The following is a 23,800-nucleotide window of genomic DNA, read 5'->3' as shown; positions in this document are numbered from 1 at the left end:
GATTACAAACCTACACCAACAGGCCATTCTTAATTTTTAATCAGCATAAAGCAATATTTTCATTTGAGGAAGAGGTACAAAAGCATGCTAGCTCTAGGAAGTCAGCTGATAATTAAATAGTTGCTTACTGAGAAAGTATAATGTGTGACAATTTCAGTTTTTGTACTAGGTACTAATAGTTCTTTTTGCCCACTTGCTATATACACATTACCAACAACTCTCTTCAGTGCATATATTCTACTTACAGACTCAAAAGCTTGTTGATTTTCCTTCATATATGAGACACAAGCTCTCCTGATATGTAAATGATGGATCTGGCTGTGAAACAACTATAAAAGAAAAGACTAGCTCACTGCCATGTCATTTCAAGTAGAAGTTTCTAAATTAAGACTATGAATTAAGACATTTAGTTTCCTAAACTAAAGCACATGTTGGAAACAGAAATTAAGTCCAGCTGCTACTACACCTGATCTTAGCCAAAGGCAAAGATGCCATGCCTCCTTATGTTACAAAAAATGGCCATCTTTAGTGAGATTGAGGGTTAATGATTCTGTCCTGGACTTTCAACTTCAACTTTCAAGTTGTTAAGTGTACAAACTATTCATCTTATAGATAAACAAAGGAGTAGGACAAGCTTACAAAGGATTGAGATTCATTTCAATGTTTTCTTTAACCTCACATTACTGTGCCCCTCCCCCATTACAACTGGCAATGAAAAGCAAAAAAGTAGCCACAGGAGAACCGTATTTGCTCTGATCAGCAACTGCACAGTATCTCAGTCTGTACTTCTCAAGCAGGCCTGGATGTTTTCACTAAGAAATGGAAAATATACAGTTTTTGAATCTTTCAGTATTCTACAGATTGAACTACTGTACCACACATCTCAGTCTGAAAACTTACAAATAAGACATTATTCATTTGTCACGCTTATATTTACCTGCTCAGAAATAGCACGAAAGAGGCAAGAGGCATCCTTGGCAACAGCCTTTCGAAACAGCCCTAAACTGCCTAAATACTCATCCATTGATGCCTCATTCAGAGACTTCTGGCCGCAGTACTTTTTCCATCCTTTATGCATTGTGCATGGGATGAGGAGAAAGGTACAGAGGGGTGGAAAAGAGGAAAACACAGAACGCAGCGAAGAATATGCAGTGGCCACAAGTACTGGAGCTTGTGTAGGCAGGTATCCGAAGCAGCTCAAGGTCTAGGCAGAAGGCAGTTGCGGCAGGGCTGCAGAATCTTGGCACTTCCCAGAAGCACAAGCAAGAGGCTGACTGGCGCAGGACAAGACAGGACCCTGTGGAAAAACAAAAACCAAGAGCAGATGCTCCAAAGAATAAGAAACTTGAGGAGGCAAGGGAGGAAGAAGGTAAACAGTTACAGAAAGATGGGATAACAAAATCAGCTCAAGGCATAAAATGTGACTAAGCAGCTGAACCATGGAAATCTAAAGAGTTCAGGGAAGTGAAGCTACTTCTGGAGGCTTCAAAGGAGATTACAAAAAGACTCACGGAAAACAGCCTACTCCACAATGAGTTTTGAGATCATGCTCTTTATTTCCCAATCGCGTCTGTCCTTCAGGTGCCCTCCAGAGTTTCAGGGAAGTAGGGGTGGGGGTTATCTAACTAGTTGAGTTAGTATTTAAGAACATCTTTTTTAAAAGACAAAGGAAAGGGGCGGGACCTCCATCTGTTAGGACAAAGATTACCAAGCAACTAAATGTTTGTCTATTACAGGTATGTGAGAATAAAACCAAATCATTTAACTCTAGATAAAAATTGTCTACTAGGACCACTAATAATAAATCCATTAATTATGCTAGGAAATCCCAATTCTTAAGGAATGTCAGGTTACTGCATAATACTAATAAAAACAGAGAGAAGTAAAAACAATGAGAGTGAAATACGGTTCAGCAGTTAAAAGCATATGCTGCAAAAGACTTCCCAGCACCAATGTCAAGAGGGTCACAACAACCAGTAATTCCTCCAGTATCTATGTGCATCTGCACCCACATGCACATACCCACAAAAGCAATATATTATTAAAAATTAAAATAAATCTTTACAACATATAAAATGGAAGCAGCAAGAAATATACAAAAACTGTCAAAATGTAATTTCAAATTTGATGGCATATTATTGACATATTGGACATGTTAGGTGTTTCTAAACGTTATTAGGGTGCTTTGCCAGGGAAAAATGCTCTGAATCATGGGTGGGGGAGGGCATCACTATTTCTATTATTCATTCTGGCATCAAGTGCCTTATTTTTATTGAAAATACCAGACTACAACCTTCTTCTTACTCAAAGTGTTAAGTTTTAGGGGCATGAAGCTCAGTGATAAAAGTCTGTACATTAGTACATTATTACATTCAATATGAGCACCACAAATAAATGCGTAAGTCAAATCTTGCTTTTCCTGTTCGTCTGGAGTTGTAAAACTTGTATTTTCCCATTTGTACAATGTCTTAACACTAAATTTGTAAAGTTTTATCTACACAGGTTTGATTACAAAAAATAAAGGTATACTCAAAATAAAAACTTGACTTAAGAGATGCTGCAATGTAAAGCAGCTATCTTACTCCTGTATGACTGCAATCTATAGGAAATTATGGATCGTCTCTTGGAAACTAAGAATGAAATAAAATCATGGGAGATAAGGAATAAAACTTTGACTTTCCTTACCATTCAGTTTTCTAAAGAAACCACAATACAGGAGTGATGACTTTTGTAAAAATTCTGAGCTCTTCTGTTTTGTGATCACCAATTCACTAAGAATGACTAATTAAAGCTTACAATTAAAAGGTTGATTTTGTCATATTCTACAAAAAGACAAAATACAAACTCTTTACATCTACTGAACTTTGAACTAAACATGAGTATAAAACTTCAAAAATACTATTTATATACTTCCATTTGAGAAAAGAAATGGAACAGAAAGGGCCAGAAAGACAACGAGAATGTGGTCCAAGATAAGCAAAACTTAAAAACAAAGAAGAGAAGGACAAGAGAAAGAAAAGCACATACTAGGAAAACAGCAGATATAAAAAGGTCACTTTATTTTTGACAAAGTAACAGAGGCAGTACAATAGAGAATACAATGAGGTACTTATATCAGATAGTGCAAGAGTAGATCAGTCATCAAGCAAAAAATAACCCTAGGCCTGAATCTCACATTGTTTCTTAACAATTAATTGTTTTCTTAATGAACGCAAAGCAACCAGATCTAAATGTCAAATAAAAGCTTCTGTATTTAGCCCTCACCAGCTTCCTCCTAAGAAGGGGTTAAGGGAGCTGGAGAAATGCTGCAAAGGAGCCTCCCTGTGCCCTTTGTATTGTATATTTTGGTTTTTGAACTACAAACATTTGGAAATCAATTTGGAAAGTTCTTTAAAATGTTTTAAGAAAAAGCATTCAAGACCTGAAGGATAGGCAAAGTTATTTTTAAAAAGCATACAGATTGGACTTTCACAAAATTAACTTTTGCTCTGCAAATAAAATTGTTAGGTGGGTGACAAGTTACAAAATGAGGGTAAGAATGGTTGCATATCACATATCTAACAAAAATGTATTGAGAATATATATTTTAAAAACTACTAAAAGTGGATGGGGTGTGGCTCAGTTGATACAGTCTTTATTTAGCTAGAGAACCTGAGTGTATTCCTCAGCACCACATAAATCGAACATGGTGACACAAACCAGTAATCTCAGCTCTTGGGTGGTAGAGGTAGGATTTCAGAAGTTCACAATCATCAGAGGCTATAGTAAGTTTGAAGCTGGTCTCTACTACAAAAATAAACTCAACAATAAACAATCCCATTTTTTAAATGGGCAAAATATTTTAGTATGTTTACAAAAGGAAAATGGAGGAGTAGTTATCAATGTAGCTGGCAGAATGCCTGCCTTATGTACAATATCCCAGCTTTGGGAGCCAGCTATAAGAGTAACTGGATGTTTAAGGATTTTCTCTATTAAACCAAGTTTGAGGCCAGCCTGGGCTAGAGTCTCTGTCAATAAAAAGGAGGGAGGAGTAGAAAAACATCCACTAAGTACTTAATTGTTCAGTATTATTAGCTATTAGGAAAATTCAAATTAAAATCACGAGAGGATTACACACCTACTGGGATGGCTATGTAACAAGCATGAACGAGACTGTACAGAAACTAGCCCTAAAAGAACAGGATGCAAAGATGTGACTCCAAAACACGGGAGACTCTGTTTAAATGAAATATGCCAAAATGGCAAATGTAGATAGAAATCAGACCAGTAGTTACCTGGGGCTGAGGTGCAAACAAGCACTGGTAACAAACTAGCACAATCTTTTTAGAATGATAAAAATCTGAAACAATCTCCTAATGGTTTCACCAAAAATTACCAAATTATACTTTTTCTGACAGGAGCTCCCTCTATGAAACCCTTGCTGTCCTGGAACTCCCTTTTTGAACCAGGCTAGCCTTGAACACAGGGAGCCATGTAATTGCCTCTGTCTCCCATATGCTACCAAATTATACACTTTTAAAATTGGTTAATTTCTAACATCCACTACAAGGGTAAAATTCAAATGATTTTTCATATATTCAGTTATGCATCCATTGAAATGTGAGACTTTCCCTTGAAAATAAAACCTTGTATCTTATAAATATCCACCTAATTATCCTATCTCACCAGGCAACTACTAATCTACAGATATACCTGTTCTGAATAGCTCAAATAAATGTAAACATACATTATATGCTCCTGTGTGACTGGTTTCTTATACTTAGCCTAAGGTTTTAAATCAACATCCAACTACACTGTCATATACTTTCAAGTCGTAACTTATCTACTTATTAGTTAAGAGAAATTTCATTGTTTCCATTTTACACTATTAGGAAGCCTGATAAACATTTATAAGTTGTTAAACAGACACATTTTTAAGTTCTCATGAATCAAATGGTAATGCTGTTATCACTCAAAGGAGAGTCAAATTTTATTCTATCTTTTGATTTAAACAATTCTAAAGGTTAGGATGTGGTATTTCAGTGTTGTTTTGATTTGCAGTTTCTCAGGGGCCTAGAACATTAAGAACCTTTTAATATGTTTTTCAAACATTTGGGTTTCTTTTTTGTTTTAGGTTTTTTGGGGGTTTCTTTTTTGTAGTTCATCCCTGACTCAACATCAAAACAAGGGTCATGATCACACTAGACATATACACTGTCCTAAACCTCTTGGGCCAAATTTTTATTTTTTTATTTTTAATAAAATACAAGTATATATATTTTGGAATATGACTAACTTTTAAGAAATCTGCTTGAACCAGGAACACCAATTGTTGACAAAGACAGAACACTGAAATTCTCATGTTACTAGTGAAAACAAGAAATATCACTGTCACCTATTTTAACAGTTTCTTAAAAAATTAAGCACAGAAACTACCATCTGATCTAATAATTCTACTTCTAGGAAAAATTTGGGAAAAATATACACACAAAAATCCACTCATGATTGTGCACAGTATCTTTATCCAGTCATGATCCCTCAAAACTAGAAATAATCTCAGCATGAACTGATACACCCCTACAGTAAATTGTAGCCAACAATACAAAAAAAAAAAAAAAAGAAACACTGATAAATACAAGAACATGGAAAAACATTAAGAAGCCTTAGGATAAGTGAAAGAAGACATATTCAAAAGACTATATACTACATGACCACATTGATTTGACAATTTTGAGTCAGTAGTGCCAAACACCTTTAAATGTACTCAGGCAGATCTCTGAGAGGCCAGCCCAGTCGACATGGTACCAGGACAGGCAGAGGTACATAGTGGGACGCTGGCTCTAAAACAACTACCCCTCAAAAGCAATATTTTAATCACAAATAGGGAAAAAAACAAAATTTAACTATGAAAAATAGATGTTGTTGCCAGGTATAAAGAATTGCACGAAATTCTGGGGGAATCACCATCCCTGACCTCAAGCAGTATTACAGAGGAACAGTCATAAAAACTGCATGATATTGGTACAGAGACAGGCAGGTAGATGAATGGAATAGAAATGAAGATCCAGAAATGAATCCACCACATACCTATGGTCACTTTATCCTTGACAAAGGAGCTAAAACAATCCAGTGGGAAAAGGATAGCATTTTCAACAAATGATGCTGGTTCAACTGGAGGTCAGCATGTAGAAGAATGCAAATTGACCCATTCTTATAGCCCTGTACAAAGCTCAAGTCCAAGTGGATCAAAGACCTCCACATAAAGTCAGATACACTCAAACTAATAAAAGAGAAAGTGGGGAACAGTCTCAAACATATAGGCACTGGGGAAATTTTCCTGAACAAAACACCAAAGGCTTATGTGTTCTAAGATCAAAAATCGACAAATGGGACCTCATAAAACTGCAAAGCTTCTGCAAGGCAAAGGACAGTTTTTAGGACAAAACAGCAACCAACAGATTGGAAAAAGATCTTTACCTATCCTACAATTAATAAAGGGCTTATATCCAAAATATACAAAGATCTCATGAAGTTAGACTGCAGGGAGACAAATAAGCCTATTAAAAGATGGGGTACAGGGGTTGGGGACTTAGCTCAGTGGTAGAGCCTTTGCCTAGCAAGCACAAGGCCCTGGGTTCGGTCCCCAGCTCCGAAAAAAAAGAAACGAAAAAAAAAAAAAAAAAAGATGGGGTACAGAGCTAAACAAAGAATTCTGACCTGAGGAATACAAATGGCTGAGAAGTACCTACAGAAATGTTTAACATCCTTAGTCACCAGGGAAATGCAAATCAAAACAACCCCGAGATTCCACCTCACACCAGTCAGAATGGCTAAGATAAAAACTCAGGTGACAGCAGATACTGGCAAGGAGTTCCAAAGAGGAACACTCCACTGTTGGTAGGATTGCAAGTTGGTACAACCACTCTGGAAATCAGTCTGGTGGTTCCTCAGAAAACTGGACAGGAGGTTGGGGATTTAGCTCAGTGGTAGAGCACTTGCCTAGCAAACGCAAGGCCCTGGGTTCGGTCCCCAGCTCCAAAAAAAAAAAGAAAAAAAAGAAAAAGAAAACTGGACAGAGTACTACCAGAGGACCCAGCTATACCTCTCTTGGGCATATATGCAAATGATACTCCAACCTATAACAAAGACACATGCTCCACTATGTTCATAGCAGCCTTATTTAGAATAGCCAGAAGCTGGAAAGAACCCAGATATCCTTCAACAGAGGAATGGATACAGAAAATGTGTACACAATGGAGTACTACTCAGCTATCAAAAACAATGACTTCATGAAGTTCATAGGCAAATGGATGGAACTAGAACATATCAATCTGAGTGAGGTAACCCAATCATAAAAAAAAAAAAAATCGGGGCTGGGGATTTAGCTCAGTGGTAGAGCGCTTACCTAGGAAGCGCAAGGCCCTGGGTTCGGTCCCCAGCTCCGAAAAAAAGAACCAAAAAAAAAAGTCACACGTGGTATGCACTCACTGATAAGTGGATATTAGCCCAAAAACTGTATCACCCAAGATACAATCCACAGACTACATGAAGCTCAAGAAGTAGGATGACTAAAGTGTGGATGCTTCAGTCCTTAAAAGGGGGAACAAAAATATCCACAGGAGAAAATACAGAGACAAAGTTTGCAGCAGAGACTGAAGAAAAGGCCATCCAGACACTGCCGGACCTGGAGATCCAGCCCACATACATACAGCTACCAAAACCCAGACAATATTGCTGATGCCAAAAAGTGCATGCTGACAGGAGCCTGATATACCTGTTTCCTGAATGACAAATACAGAGGCGAATGCTAGCAGCTAACCATTGAACTGATAACAGTTCCCCAATGGAGGAGTTAGAGAAAGGATTGAAGGAGCTGAAGGGGTTTGCAACCCCATAAGAACAATGCCAACCAACCAGAGCTCCCAGGGATTAAACAACTACCCAGAGTAAACATGGACAGACCCATGGCTCCAGCTGCATATGTAGCAGATGACCTTGTTGGGCATCAATGGAAGAAGCTGCTGGTCCTGCCAAGTCTGCCCCACCCCCCAGTGTAGGGGAATGTCAGGGCAGGGAGGCAGAAAGGGGTGGGTGTTTGGGAAGGGGGAACACCCTCATAGAAAAACGGGAAGGGGTGATGGGATAGGGGGTTTAAGAATGGGAAACCGGGAAAGGCAATAACATTTGAAATGTAAATTTAAAAATCCAGTAAAAATAAAGAAAAGAAATAAAATAAAATCCTGGTCTTAAAAAAGTTTAAAAAAGGGGTTGGGGATTTGGCTCAGTGGTAGAGCGCTTGCCTAGCAAGCGCAAGGCCCTAGGTTCAGTCCCCAGCTCCGGAAAAAAAAAAAGTTTAAAAATAAGTATTGAAGAAAAAGCTAGGTGGTGGTAGCCCATGGCCTTACTTTAACAACCAAAAATAAACTTCTAGATACCAAGAAGCTACTGAGACTAAATCATAAACGAAAATAAAGCCCTTTAAGAAATAAAATGTAATGCAAATGTAAATGTCAATTAAGTAATAAAATATCTCCTATCAAACAAAATTAAGGGAACATGTGAGAAATTTGACAATATAGATGCACATAGCATGTAAGCAATGTCTCCTACCAAACAAAATCTAGGGCTAGAGATACAAGCTTACCTCACAGGCAAAGAAAGGTCCTGGGTACAATCTCCACCTCCACACTCACACTCACCCACACAGAAAGATACAAAATCTAAATGACCATCAATATATGAAGAACTAAGAAAATATCGTTTAAGACAATGGAATACTATGCAATCTTTCAAAAGTAGAAACCCTATCATTCCTAGTAACGAACAAAAATTTCAAAACTTGAGCATTAGTGTAAGGCACAGATGAATGACATATTTGGAATCTAAAAAGTTGATAGCATAGAAGCAATAGTTACCAGAGTCTGCACCCTGAGTAGTTAATAGAGAATAGGAAATCAATTAAATGACACAAAATTTTAGAGTTAAGAGGCATATTTGAGATCCAGTAAACATCAGGATGAGCAGTTGATAATATATATTTTCCCTTATTTCACCATAAAAGTAATAGGTAAAAGAATAAATTAGCTTGAGCTAAATCATCTCACATTGCATGCTGGTCAATATGACACTATGCTCTAAAACTGTATTTATTATATATAAGTACACTGTAGCTATCTTTAGACACACCAGAAGAGGGCATCAGATTTCATTACAGATGGTTATGAGTCACCATGTGGTTGCTGGAAATTGAACTCAGGACCTCTGGAAGAGCAGTCAGTGCTCTTAACCACTGAGCCATCTCTCAATCCGAACTCTATGCTCTAAAATGTATAAATACATTATAACATATTAATGTATAAACATTAATATAAATATATTAATTCTAATAGTTTCACCATTTAGGCCTACAGATGATTTCAAAAGAACTTGAATATAGTATAAAACACAAAATATTTGAACTAAAACTTTTGATGTTTGCAAATTGTTATAAAAATTGCATGAGACATATGCAGAAGAGATATACAAGGCTCAAAAATGATAAAGTATGTTACAGTTAACTTAGTGGAACAATTTTTTAAGACCTATGGGTCAAATATTAGACTACATTTCCATGTAACAGAAAGCAATTTTAACGGATAAATGTAGGGACTTGAGAGATAGCTCAGTGGTTAAGAGCACCGACTGCTCTTAAGAAGGTCCTGAATTCAATTCCCCATCAACTACATGGTGGCTCACAACAACCTATAATGGACTCAGATGCCCTTCTCTGGTATGTCAGAAGACAGTAATAGTGTACTCAGACATAAAATAAAATGTTTAAAGGTATAAATGTATACTGTCCTTGAACTATGTTGCACTTGAAATCCTGACTAGCTTTTTTCCATAACAAATTACTATCCTGTAAACCTGTAAAAATAGTAATTCTCAAGTACAGGGCTTGTTAAAAGTGTACCTCTTACCTAGGTTCTGATTTAGTAAATCTCTATTTGTTATTTGAAACACCTTCCCAAGATGACATGTTATGCTAAGCTTACTAGTTCACAGAGCTCACTTTAAGAACTACCATTCTTGCGGGTTGGGGATTTAGCTTAGTGGTAGAGCGCTTGCCTAGCAACCGCAAGGCCCTGGGTTCGGTCCCCAGCTCCGGAAAAAAAAAAAAAAAACTACCATTCTATAACAAAGTGTTCTACAAGTTATTACTAAGTCTTCTTTAAAAAGTTATTTCAAGGTGAATCTAAAATATTAATAAACACTATACAATCTTTGAGAGATTCGCAATGCTTCCTTAGCAATAATAAGGGCTCCTACAGAATGGTTGATGAGCTGTCAGAAGATATATAGTAGTAAAGGCTTTGGAATGACGAAAAAAACCTAGAAAAACATGTGAAGGAAATAGTACCAGAAACTACCTTCAAAATACAAAAATTTCTGATGAAAATAGCAAATATTTGTAATCAGGTAAATCAATCATGGGAATTTTTCCATGTATAGTCAATGAATAAACATATATTTAAAATTAGCAGTGTAGAAACCCAAACAGTATCTCTGACTAACATAAATGTATAATTTGGGGGATAGTGATCTCATTTCCAGCACTGTCTTATTACACCAATAAAAGATGACCGTGTACCAACAATTTTGTGTTCTAATTACCATTCCCAGACTATTGCCCATTGCTTGGACTCTTAAAGACCCATCCTTTATCTATAAAATTGGACAAAATTAAACTATTTCCTAGGACTACTGTGGAGATTTTAAATAAATTCACATGTATAGTACACTGAATAAGCATCAATGAATGCATCGGCACTTAGCAACTGTTAACCACAACTGTTGTTCTTCTTTCCCTACTCTCCCCAGAAAAATGTCATTTGATACATAATAAAATTGGTCACCATCTCTATGGTTATCAGCATTACCTGTTCCTAGTATTTCAAGTAATCTCCCCACAGTACCTCATTTACCAGAGAGTAAGGTAACTTACAGTTAGAGATCGAGCACTGCATGATGAGCATGGAGCTGAGTGCTACAGTACTTTTAGTCATCCCTGACTGGAGTCTTAACCTGTTTTTATATTTCCCTTTGTCTCTTAAGTGTCTACAACCAAAATCAAACCCCTACTTTTGTTATGCCCCAGAACCTTGTAACAAGTTTACTGGTTAGACTTGCAGTATCTCCTAACCATTTCAGCTCATTCTCTCCCAATTATAAGCATTAAATCTAAAACCCCCAATTCCTAAGGACATCTGAGAACATCACCTCACATACACTCAAACACTATACATTTTTTAGGACTAGTCAAGTCACCTCTGAATCTGTTCATCAGCAGTTTACAACGATCAACATTTTTGTCTCCTTATAACCTGAAAACCTAAATACCATTAAAAAATATTAAACAGAATTCCCCTTATTCAGTGACTTTAACCATTATTCAGAAATATTTCAAATAAGTTTGTTTTTTATAACCAGTAAGATATAAGCTTTTTAGCTTGTTTACACATTTGTATTCTCAAACATCTCTACCTCTAATAACCTATGTAACTGTCTTAAACTGTCAATTAAGATGGTCTGCTAGCACTGATCCTACTCAAAGCATTTCTATACAACTCCAAACTCAAATCACAAGTTTGAGCTCTAAGTAAGGTTCTAATTCACCAAGGAAACTCCAAGTGTAAAATTACTACTGCTGAAAAACCACAAAACCTTAAAAAATAAAAAAAGCCCCTAGGTTAAAGTAACTAAAAATTTTAACTTAAAAAGTAACTAAAAGGGGTTGGGGATTTAGCTCAGTGGTCGAGCGCTTGCCTAGAAAGCACAAGGCCCTGGGTTCGGTCCCCAGCTCCAAAAAAAAAAAAAAAAGTAACCAAAAAATGTGACTATATAAAAGAAAACCAAAAGATTACAACAATTATAGTAGTAAGAAAAAAAATGCAGGACTCAGAGCAAAAGATTGTTTTCATAAACAAATTGTCACCTTTGGAGTCCTTTCTTAGCTGAGAAAGTATAGAATTCAGATTAATGTTGATAAACTCTGTCAAGTAAGTACTTTGACTTTAAACCCCATGGTAAATATAAAATACTACAAAGGAATAGTCAGAAATATTACCACTCACAACAAAGGCATAATTGGTAGATAAATTATATAACATGTCCTGACAGTTCAGCATTAAAGAATAGATTCTCTGGGATTAGTCATTAAAAAGGTTAAGAGGGTCAGGGGGTTGCGGGGCATGCCTTTAATCACAGCACTTAGAAGACAAGGTAGACAGATCTATGTGAGTTCAAGGCCTGCCTGATCTACAGAGTTGAGTTCCAGGACAGTCAGGGCTGTTACAGAGAAACCCTGTGTCACCAAAAAATAAAATAAATTAATAAAATAAGGCTAAGTGACCAACATAAACTTTACATTTCAACTTATTTTTCAAATGAGAAAAAAGTTGTTTTAAAAGACCCGTTAAACATTAAGACTATGTCTGGAAATAAAACCTTTCCTAAAATCTTAGTGGAAGAGTTGATGAAAAGGCTATTTTTTTAGTTTGTTTTGCAATGAGGACTTGAGCTGGTGCCCTACCAAGCATATGCTACAGATGGTAGGTAGGATGTGACGTAAACCACAACTGAGAAGGTGGAAAAAAGGGATCACTGTGGCTCAGTAGCCAACCAACTCTAGCCAAGTTAATGAAGTCCTGGTCAGTGAGAAACCATCCTAGAGATAGATGGTATTTGAGGATAAAACCTGAGTTTGTCTTCCGGTCTCCTCAGACAAAGGTATGCATACAAATAGGTACAAACAAAAAATTATTGCCTATATACAATAAAGGCACAATTTCTATTAAGTCTGAACTATGGAGATGCAGGCTACTCACACTCATACATAGCTGTAGGCCAAAGCGGCTTCTTCCTGAGTACATAGTACTTCTCAGGAACCTACTTTTATCATCAGTAAAAATTAAACATTAGTCCAACTGACAATCAGGAAAAATAAGCCTGCTAAAACAATATGAATATGGCCCAAGTAAAATGTCTATACCTAGGTACACCTACAGTCACTATCATAAGCATTGACTGATTCTTTTTTTTTAACTACCTACCTGAAACTTACTATATAGCAGAAGTGACTTCTCCTAAATGCTAGGATTACAGTCCTGCACCATCGAGCTAAGCTCTAAATTTACTGTTTTTACAGATAAACTGTATCTAAGCTTTCAACCAAAGAATTATTGCACCGAAAAATATAACCTTAAGGTGGCTGGAGAGATGGCTCAGCAGTTAAACAGCACTAATTGCTCTTCCACAGGTCCAGAGTTCAATTCCCAGCAACCACATGTTGGCTCACAACCATCTACAACAGGATCTGATAGCCCTCTTCTGGTGCGTCTGAAGACAGCTTCAGTAAACTCATATGAATAAAATAAAAATCTTAAATATATTTTCCTAAAAGTTCTGAAGCCAACCAGAATAGCCAAGATGAAAAACTCAAGTGATAGCACATGCTGAGAACACTCCTCCATTGCTAGTGGGCTTGCAGACTGGTACAACCACTCAGGAAATCCATCTGCAGGTTCCTCAGAAAATTGGAAATATATCTACCTGAAGACCCAGCTATACCACAAGGACATGTGGTCCATTGTGTTCATAGCAGCCTTATTCCTAATAGCTAGAAACTGGAAACAATCCAGATGTCCCTCAGCTGAAGAATGGATACAGAAAATGTGGTTCATTTACACAATGGAATACTATTCAGCTATCAGAAACAAGGACATAATGAACTTTGCAGGCAGATGGATAGAACTAGAAAATATCACTGAGTGAGGTAACCCAGACCCAAAAAGACATGCATGGTATCTTCTGATAAGAGGATATTAAGCAAAAATACACAATGCTCATGATACACCCCACAGACCCTAAGAAGCTAAACAAGGCCCAAGTGAGGATGCTTAAATCTTACTTAGAAGGGAGAACAAAATAATCATAGGAGGTAGCAAGACGGAAGGCACTGGGCTGGAGAGGCGAGGGGGAAAGGTTGTCAGGAGCAGATATGGAAGGAAGACAGTAGAGAGGCCTAGATGGCCAGAATGAACGGAAATATGCACCTGCTGGGGTGGGAGGTACTTCTAGAAAGTCCCAGAGACCTAGAATGGGGGGCCCTAGATGGCAACTGTGAATATTAAGTGAACAGAGGATATAGCTTAGTGGTAGAATGCATACTTAGTATGTACAAGGTCCTAGGTTCAAGCCCTACTACCTCTATCCAAAAAATAAGGGCGGGGGGCCAGTGAAATGGGTCAATACAAACATCCTCTTACCAAACCTAGAGACCCACATTTGATCCCAGGAACATGGCTGAAGGAGAGAAATGGTCCCATTGTCTTCTGACTTCCACATGCATACAAATGTCCATGCATACAAAAAATTAAAAATGAAAAAAAGTAACAGCCAAGTCATACTGTTATATTTTTGGATTTATTCTCTATTTCAGGCATTGTTAAGATTACCTTATCACATACATATCTGTATAATATAGTCATGTGAAATGTAGGCATGTGTCCTACAGTGAGCTGGTGGAGGTAAGAGGAAAACCCCAAGCTCTACCGTTCCTTTTTACCTTGTTTGGTAACAGACCTCGTTTAACCATAGTCCAGTGTTTTCCAGGGATTCTGCCTACATCTACCAATATCATCATAGGCACAGGGATTTCAAACACACACTGCTATGCCTAACATTTACCCTGAAGATGCCAACTCAGGTCCTCAGCAAGCACTTTACTCACGGAACAATTTCCCTCGTCTACTTTAGAGGAACAAATATCAGAAATGGTAGCATATGCCTGTAATCCTAGCACTTGAAGGATCAGAAGTTCAAAGGGTGAACATATCTATTTTATTCAGGATATAAGTAGTTACTCCATCAATTACTTTGATCTTTTCTAAATTAACTATTAGCTTCTACAAAGTAAACCCATTTTTCTACAAAAATGCTGTCTCTTAAGAGAATGACCCTACAAATGCTGATTTTTTTTCACCAAAATGTTACATTTTTAGCATTTTTTATTCAAAATAAAATCTAATATTTGATTATTAACATTTTGGAATTTTTTTTGGTTTTATGGTTTTTAGTTTTTGGAGACAGGGTTTCTCTGAGTAGCTCTGGCTATCTTGGACCTTGCTATGTACACCAGGATGGCCTTGAACTCACAGAAATACACCTGGTTCTGGCCCCAAAGGCTAGAATTAAATGCATGTGCCACCACTACCCAGCTTTTATACTTTCTTGAAATTTTAGGACAAAACTGTGAAGGCTACGTTTTCAAAGTCAGGATTCACTACATATTCAAAAGTTAGGGAAACCCCAAACATTTACCAAAATTATTATCTAGACGCAACTGTAATTTTCATGCCACAAAATTCCTTATAATATTGTTTATAGTAAATATATTGATTTTATACTGTTCTACAAATACATGTCGTCAGTTTATTTTGATTTAGTCATATTCCATGAACTGGATTTAGGGGTATTTTAAAGTACTGAGAGTTTATTTTTGTAATCCAACAACTTTATCCAAAAATGCAGAAAATTTTTCTGGCTGGCCAGGAGGATAACATTTCAGTGTTGATAAATCCATTGACTGTAACAGCCCAGGAAGCATGCTAAAACAAAAGAAGAAAAATATCAGGTAACAGGAGAGAAAATTCTATAACTTATCTGCTGCCTGTTATCCATTTGATGAATGAACAGTTGTGCTGCCAACAAAGAGTTCGAAAGAACTGAATACACATTCTTATCTGAGTCAAATGAAGTTGTTTCAGAAATGTTATTTCAAGGAAAATGTGTTTATACTGTTTTGTAATATTCTCCAGGACCACACAAATATAAAGTAATATTTACAAAAACAGTAAATGAAACCAAAGCACTAAGCATCAGACAAGAAAGTAAGCTAGGATGGCTATACTACATCATTCATGCAGACTGTAAGAAGACTTTTTAAATTTAAATTTATTTTATGTGCCTTGGTGTTCTACCTGTATGTATGTCTGTGTGAGGGTGTCAGATTTCCATAGAACTGGAATAACAGTTATAAGCTGCCATGTAGGTGCTGAGAATTGAACCAGGATCCTTTGGAAGAGTAGCCATTACTCTTAACCACTGAGCCATCTCTCCACCCCACAAGCAAACCTTTCTACTGAAAACTATCTTGAATTGTTAAGTAATGAATCAGTATTTGGTTACCATGCACATTAGAAATAAGGTTCTATGGTTCCTGTCTTATACAATAAAAAAAGAAGACAGAAATAAGGTTCTAAACAACAGCATAGAACTATTACTTCAGAAACTTTATTAACTAAGTCACCTAAATTACAACAGGCATACCACCATCCAATGTAGGTTTGAGGAAAATGATTGAACTACACCAAAAAATATAATAAATCTGCTTGATACTTTCATTTGAGTAACTTTTCTAGAATAAAGTTTCTGAAACTATTAAAAAAGGGAGGGATGAAAAAAAATTGCTCAGAGGATAAAAGTGATTTCCACCGAGCCCAGAGATTATCAAATCAATTCCCAGAACCCACAGGGTGGAAAGATAGAATTAACTCTTCAAAGTTGTCCTGTGCCCTTCATGTGCACACCATAGCACACATATATACATAAATGATTGTTTTCAAAACAGAGACATACAGGGTTTTTCATCCTATAGAAAAAGTTAGGATGTCGTCACAAGAATAAATGTTTTCTTTTATAATATAGTAAAAACAAAAAAATCAGAGCTAAGTAGCTGGGCAGAGTGGCTCATACCTATCTATAATCTCAGATAGATATGTAGGAACCACTAACCTCAAATACTTTGAGGTTGAAACATAAGAATCAGGACTTCAAGGTTAGCCTGGGAGAGTCTCTTCCCCTCAGCCCCCCCAAAAAGAAAAGCTGTACATTTTGAATGAAAATATTTTTCAATAAGTCCTTGAAATATTCATTTGCTTAAGTTGTTAGGAAGATGTGTTCCTGTTTTAAGGTGGTGTTATCAATTTTTAATAACAACTACCTAAGGGTAGATACACCAATTATCTGAACCATTCCTAGCTTTTCCTGACTCACTATGTACCAAGACTATTTCTTTTCCTCCATCATTATAGAGATGAGCACACCATTAATTTTATTACTAGGATAGATATTGACTGAATCTGTCTTCTCCCACTAGGAACATCATGGCATTTAACAAGTGCTCCACATTTAAGGAATGCACAACTATATAGCAAATGCCTGAAAGAAATAGAAAATCCAAACACTTATCATATTCTACATTTTATATTAACATACAGATATAGTCATAAAATTAATTTCCCTATAAGGACATTTACTTTTTTAAAATGCCAAATAAGAAAAGTTTTTAAAATCAAGCAACTGGGAATTACTGACCTGGCCCTTTGGCAATGTCCCAAAGAAGAACTAACAGAAAAACAGCTTTTTCTTCAAGCTTCTATTGCGATGCTGATGAATTCCTATCGAATTCTAATCCACTTCATAAAGCAATATTCCTTTACCATATCCCTTTGCTTAAAGAGCTTCAGAGGAGTGTCATTAAACATAAATTAATAATAGAACTCTTACATGAGCAATGCCCTCCCAGCTTCCTATTCTTGGTAACAATGCCCCTACCATATGAACCTTCCCTGTTCCTAAGTATTCCAACTCCAAGCTCATGCTAAGTTAAGGCTTTTATAAACTCTCATCTTCATATAACTGCTTCTTCTAATTTAGGAGTCACTACAAACATAAGGCCCATATCTGCTCCTAAGGTATACCTAATTCTTCTTATCCCAGCTATGTCATCACTTTTTATCTGTAGCAAAGTTCACCATGTGAAATTATACCACCATAATATAAATGCAATGCTTGCTACTGGACCCTGAGCACTTAAAACATTACCCACTTTATATTAAGAAAATATATGAATGAATATAATTAATTTATGGATTCCAGTGAAGTTACTAAGAGTCAAACGTTAACTGACAACTAAATTCATTATATACATATGAAACTGTCAAAATAACTTAATTCTCCCTTAACTAATATAAGTATGCACCTTCTTTAAACACTGAAAACTTGAGTAATGAAGATTCTTGGAAACCTGCACACCCATATATACGCATTCAAATTCACATACAAAGAGTTGGCCATGAACACAGGAAAAAGACATGGCAAAGAAACAGACAAAGCTACAGACAAATGAGAAGTTTTGGATGAGAAAAATCAAAGCATAACTAATGAGTATGAAAAACGTAAAAAAAAAATTTCAAAAGGTTAGACAGGTGGGTAATAAGAGCTGGGAAAGGAGGAATTTAAGGCAAGAGAACAATAGATCAGTCTCTAGTATACCTGCAAGTACAATAGAAGAGATGGCCTTCTTTGTGTAACTGCTTTGCCAGTTCAAATTGATGATTGTTCATTAACTTTTCATTTACAACTACCACAAGTGGCTTGCCTTTTTCTAGACTCTCCAAACAGCTTCCTGCACCTAGAAAAATAAAAGGTATGCATTTTTTTAAGTTATAATACTATATCATAATAGTTTTTATTCTAAACTTATATTTAGTCATCATTATAGTTTTAATTCTAACTTGAATAATTTAGTCCACAAAACTGTATAAACCAAATGACAAGTGTAGGTCAGGTTTAATGTCACATTCTTCAAATCCCAGCATATGGGAGACTGAGGTAGGAGTATCATGGGTTACACAGGCAAAGTCACTTTGCAAAGTACCTAAATATGACTGGGTCAAACTCACAACTGCCTAGAACTGCTCCATGGTATACAAATACACACAATTAAGAAATAAATCTTATTTAAAAACAGTGGGACCAGAGTGAAGCTCACTTTAAATCCCAGCACTCAGGAGGCAAGGCTGGCACATCTCTTCTGAGTTTAAAGCCAGACTGGCCTACATAATGAATTCTAGGCAAGCCAGGACTATATAGTGAAACCCCTAAAAAAAACAAAAACAAAAACAAAAAAAAAACAAAAAAACAAAAAAAAAACAAAAAAAATAAATAAAATGGAGAACCTAGTAAGATACCTATTGTCTACCTGAAGCCTCAACACATTCACACAGATGCATCATGCATCATACACACATACATACCACACACAAGAAAAGGTGGTTTAAAAATACATTTGGAATTTCAAAATGGTCCCAGACCACATGGTAGACTACAAAAGACACAGACAGCGCGCGCGCGCACGCACGCACACGCGCGCACGCACACACGCACACACGCGCACACGCGCACACACGCACACACGCGCACACGCACACACGCGCACACGCGCACACACACACACACACACACACACACACACACACACACACACACACACACACACACACGGATGAGGGTGTTTACCACTGAAGTGTCATTCGCAAGAAAGCCAAGACTAGATCTCCATGGATATGCAGATAGACACACATTCATCCATATATGCAGATAGATACACATGTATCCATATATGCACAGACACACTGATATAAAAATGTATACTAGGGGTTGGGGATTTAGCTCAGTGGTAGAGCGCTTGCCTAGCAAGCACAAGGCCCTGGGTTCGGTCCCCAGCTCCGAAAAAAAGAAAAAGAAAAAAAAAAACATAAGATATTTTCTAAATCTATGATTATGTCTCTGAATGCATTTTTAAGTATAAAATTTTCATTTTATTACCATAGGCTACATAATAAAGAAAATGTTACTGTATTTATTTACATTTATTTATATATATTCAACAGATGTATTAAAAAAAGACAATGACTTCTCTAAGATTCATCTATTTTATGTAGATGAGTACACTGTAGCTGTCTTCAGACACACCAGAAGAGGGCATCCTATCCCATTACAGATGGCTGTGAGCCCCCACCCCCAGGTGGTTGCTGGAAATTAAAGTTAGGCCCTATACAAGAGCAGTCAGAGCTCTTAACTACTGAGCCATTTGTCCAGTCCATAAAGATAAATAGGTGGCAATTTCTACAACTACAATCCTACCACTGAAAAGGCTTAATGTCCTTCAAATCTAAGCCCAAATACTTATTTCAGATTTACAATGTTATGATTATTGCATACAGTATCTTTTCCCTCTGTGCTTAGAGTTTCCTACTATAAAACCGGGCTAAAATAACTTTATAGCCTACTGTCTTCCTAAAGTTCTCAATGGATATATTCAAGTAAGTCAAACAATTCTATTACAATGGGGGCTGTGGTGAATTTATTCTGTGTAATTAACCTACAGATTTTGGGGAGAGGATCTTAGGTAGTCCAGACTGGCCTTCCCCTCAGGTGCTGTAACTACGGGTGGTTTCTTTCTTTAGTGTGGTATAAAGGATTGGAACTAGGGCTTTGCACATGCTAGGCGTGTACCTTACAACTGAATTACATATCTAGCCCTCGAGAATTCAATATGAAAAAGTATCTGTTGCTTCTTATAAAACACAGAACCCCAAGATTCTCAGATACTTTACCTGCGTGGCTAATGACAAGATCAGCTTGCTGAAGGTCTTCTTTCAAAGACTCCTTATACCTGTAAACATCCAGAGTGAATGGCTCAGTACTGAATGGCTCAGGCACCACAGTGCCTCTACCAATTTGTAGGACAAGGTGGTTGTAACCCAGACTCTTGAGTATCTGAAAACAGGAAAATAAGAGAACACGGCGCTTTTAAAGTAATTCTTTCGAGAACACCAGTCAAGCAACACCCCCAAGTTGCAGCTCAAAAGCAGCAGCCAGCCATGTGAAAGCCATCTGTTGCCTACCAGTTACTTCTCAAAATTAACCCTTTTCCCCCGGTCCAGGCACCGCCAAGGAACCTCACTACCCACCACCAGCTGGTGGAGCGCGGAGAAAACGTACCTGGAATGAGAAGGAGTTGAGGACTGGGCGGGAACCAAGGGAAGGGCTTGTTTAGGTTCCACCAGTAGAGCTGAGACTGCTACAAAGCAGTAGGGGGTCTCCACGGGAGCCACCCGGAGGCAAAGACCCTCTTTACCTGCTCAAGGAGTCGAATATCAGCGCTTTCCGACAACCCGTAAACTGCTGGGAGTGATCTCAAGCCTGGGTGCTACAGGATAACGTGCTACCAGCCAAGGGAAGGATGAAGTGGGGGGAGCTCGAGCCGAGGCATCGCGGTAAGGGGATTTCGAGCCCAAGTGTCACGGGGTACCCCGTTACGGGCGCGCGGGGAGGGGGTCGCGAGCCCAGGAGTCACGGAGCAACCTGTTACCCACGCGCGGGGAGGGGGTCTCGAGCTAAGGTGTCACGGGGCCACCCGTTACCGGCCCTCGGGGAGGGGTCGCGAGCCAAGGTGTCACGGGGCAACCTGTTACTAGCGTGCAAGGAGGAGGTCGAGAGCCAAGCCGCCACTAGGCAACACCAGACTGGGGGGGCGTGGGAGTTACGGTGGACGGAAGCGCTAAAGGGCAACCATTAGGGCCAAGGGATGGGGGGCGTGGACCTCGGTGCTGCAGGGAAAACCGATACCAGCAAGGAAGGGGGTTTAGAGGTCGCCCACACAAACACTGCGGGGGTAGGGCCTCGCGGACTGAGGCACTGCGGGGGGTGGGGGGAGCCGGTTGCGGCCTGGAAGAAATGGGGGTCGCGGGCCAAGGCGTCGGTGGGGAGGTGTAAAGGCCTAAGAGGATGGGGTCAGCGGACCTCAGAGCCTCAGAGCAACCTGTTTCCCAGTTGGAGGGGCTGAAGCGGGGGGTCGCGGACAGATGAGCCACGAGCAAAAACCCTTTACTGGCCAGAGAGGGTGGGAGGTCGCGGCCTGGGGTCCCAAGGGGTCTGACAAAGCTTGAGGAGGCCGAGCCACGGAAGCGAGACATAGAAGTAGGAGAGGCCGGGGAGAGTCTGGGAGAAGGCCCAGCTGAGAGGCTCAGGGGGCTAAGGAAGACTGAGGAGGTTCGGTGGTGGAGAGAGACTGTGGGGAGACGGGAGTCGCAGGGAGAGACTTGCGAAGGGAGGCATGACAGTTGTGGAGGAAGGCTGTGGGAGGGCCACTGAAGTCGGGAGGAGAGGCGGAAGACCGAGGGAGAAGAAACGGTGGGGTGGGGGGCTGGCGGAGCTTTGGGCTCCAGGGCTCCGCGGTACCGGAGCCACAGTAACCGAGTTTCCTTTTCAGCCTGCAGCTGCTCCCGGGGAAGGCCAGCAGCGCTTAAGCGGCAACACAAACAGCCACAGCGGCCCACCGCCCGCCGCCCAGCCCGACTCACCTGAACCGTATCGTTGGCGACCACACGAGCGACGAGGTCGTCGAAACTGGTGGTCCCGACGGTCACAAACGCTCTCTTCATCGCGCGGGTTCCAGATTCGGAATTACTGGAGCGGATGTGACGTAGGTGGCTCGGGAGGGGAAACAGCAGGGGGAGGAGGCGGAAGTCCATGGGGGCACGCTGGAGTGTAACACGCGGCTGGGAAAGGCGGAAAACTCCACTCGCTAGGGCGTTCCCTCCTTCCTACCGGAGGTCGGAAGCGCTTCAGGCGTAGAGCCTGCGGGCTGTCCGAGGCCCCACGTGGTTGTCAATGCTTTACACCTTTGCCCGTAGCACAGGTGTTATCTATCAAAAGGCGTGGAAACTTGCCAAGTGTAATTTTTGTCTACTGAGAAAAAGGAGACACCCCGAACATCTAACTGAAATAGTTTGAGTAGTGTGAATCTTTCCTGTGACGACATAAACGTCCACTGCTCTTGGTTCATATGAGCCTTTTGCAATAAGAACAGCTTTTCACAGGGAAACCTTGTCGTCTTTGAAGTGTCCTTTTAGCCCTGGCATAATAGTTCACCAAAGTCAAGAGGACTGATGGTTGGGAGCTCCAAGTCAGCAATAGATAGATGATAGACAATCAAGATTTAGAGAGGAAAAAGGATAAACAATCAGCTAATCAATAGATGACACTGATCTGTTTTTATCTTTGCTGTGAAAGGAAGTGAAGTTTTATTTGATGGGTTTATTTTGGTTTTTTTTTAAGTTTATTTATTTATGTATATGAGTACACCGTTACTATTTTCAGACACACCAGAAGAGGGCATCAGCTCCCATTACAGATGGTTGTGAGCCACCATGTGGTTGCTGGGAATTGAACTCTGGACCTCTGGAAGAGCAGCCAGTGCTCTTAACTGCTGAGCCATCTCTCCAGCCCTTATTTTGGATTTTTTTAAAGACAGTGTCTCAAGTAGCCCAGGCTGACTTAGAATTCCCTAAATAGCTGAAGATGACCTTGAGCTGATAAACTGGGATTGCAGATCTGCGTCATAACCGTGGGTTCTTGGGATTGGTGTTTTAATGGACTGTAATAAACAATAGCAAGCTGTAGCACTGCTTGGGTCATCGGACGATGGGGAAAATGATTTATTACTAATACTCTCAATGGACCAAGTATTATAGATAAATCTGATCTCATTTTACCAGACATCGTTTTGATGCTGTTATGAAGAGCTAATGCTTAGATAAGCTGAAGTGTCATAACTTTGATATTTTCTTTTAACAGGACCTCAAGATGTCTGAAATGCTTAAATTATATTATTTTGTTTTCTCTAATCTGCTTCAGGTTCTGCGAGCATGCAACAAAGAGTATACTTTCTGAACCAGGGAAATGGCAGATTGGGTGAAAGCATCAGCATGGAAGCCTCATGACTTGAGTTCGATCCCCAGGGTCCATGTGATGAGGGAACCAACTGCTATAAGTTGTCTTCCAACCCGTGACATGCTCAACATAGCACATGCACCACCCCTGTATAGAAATAAACAAATAAATAAAGGTAATGCACGTGTTTTAAATTATT

General features: G+C 38.9%; 2 protein-coding genes across 7 annotated transcripts in view; both read right to left on the bottom strand.

The window, feature by feature from the left end:
- Alg13 (ALG13, UDP-N-acetylglucosaminyltransferase subunit) overlaps window positions 1-1,078 on the bottom strand; it is a 61,910-nt gene extending 60,832 nt beyond the window's left edge. For 3 of the 4 annotated variants that reach the window (XR_005498315.2, XM_039100316.2, XM_063280472.1), the window contains exons 1-2: window positions 938-1,078; window positions 246-329 (exon numbers count right to left, since the gene is read on the bottom strand). Coding sequence is in view for 3 of the 4 variants with exons in the window: in XM_039100316.2 (XP_038956244.1) it covers window positions 246-329; window positions 938-1,078 (225 nt within the window). In the remaining variant the exon portion in view is untranslated. The remainder of the gene's footprint in view (window positions 1-245; window positions 330-937) is intronic. The other variant, XM_039100317.2, reaches the window with a different exon arrangement.
- Window positions 1,079-1,160: 82 nt separating this feature from the next.
- Window positions 1,161-22,386, bottom strand: Alg13l1 (ALG13, UDP-N-acetylglucosaminyltransferase subunit like 1). Of its 3 annotated transcripts, none has more exons than XM_017601953.3 (4): window positions 22,230-22,386; window positions 20,481-20,643; window positions 18,355-18,493; window positions 1,161-1,297 (listed from the first exon to the last, which is right to left on the bottom strand). In XM_017601953.3, exons 1-4 carry the CDS (start codon window positions 22,308-22,310, stop codon window positions 1,198-1,200), a joined length of 483 nt encoding a protein of 160 aa, XP_017457442.1. In that variant the 5' UTR covers window positions 22,311-22,386; the 3' UTR covers window positions 1,161-1,197. The 3 variants fall into 3 exon arrangements, with proteins under 3 accessions (XP_017457442.1, XP_063135953.1, NP_001013973.1); XM_063279883.1 differs by lacking the exon at window positions 1,161-1,297 and adding an exon at window positions 14,424-15,626 and having other exon boundaries at window positions 20,481-20,539; window positions 22,230-22,358; NM_001013951.1 differs by lacking the exon at window positions 1,161-1,297 and adding an exon at window positions 14,424-15,626 and having other exon boundaries at window positions 22,230-22,322.
- Window positions 22,387-23,800: the final 1,414 nt, after the last annotated feature.

Source organism: Rattus norvegicus, chromosome X, assembly GCF_036323735.1.
Source record: "Rattus norvegicus strain BN/NHsdMcwi chromosome X, GRCr8, whole genome shotgun sequence".
Taxonomy (NCBI): domain Eukaryota; kingdom Metazoa; phylum Chordata; class Mammalia; order Rodentia; family Muridae; genus Rattus; species Rattus norvegicus.
Note: the sequence above shows the minus strand (reverse complement) of the source record. Positions and strands in the feature narration are given on the sequence as shown.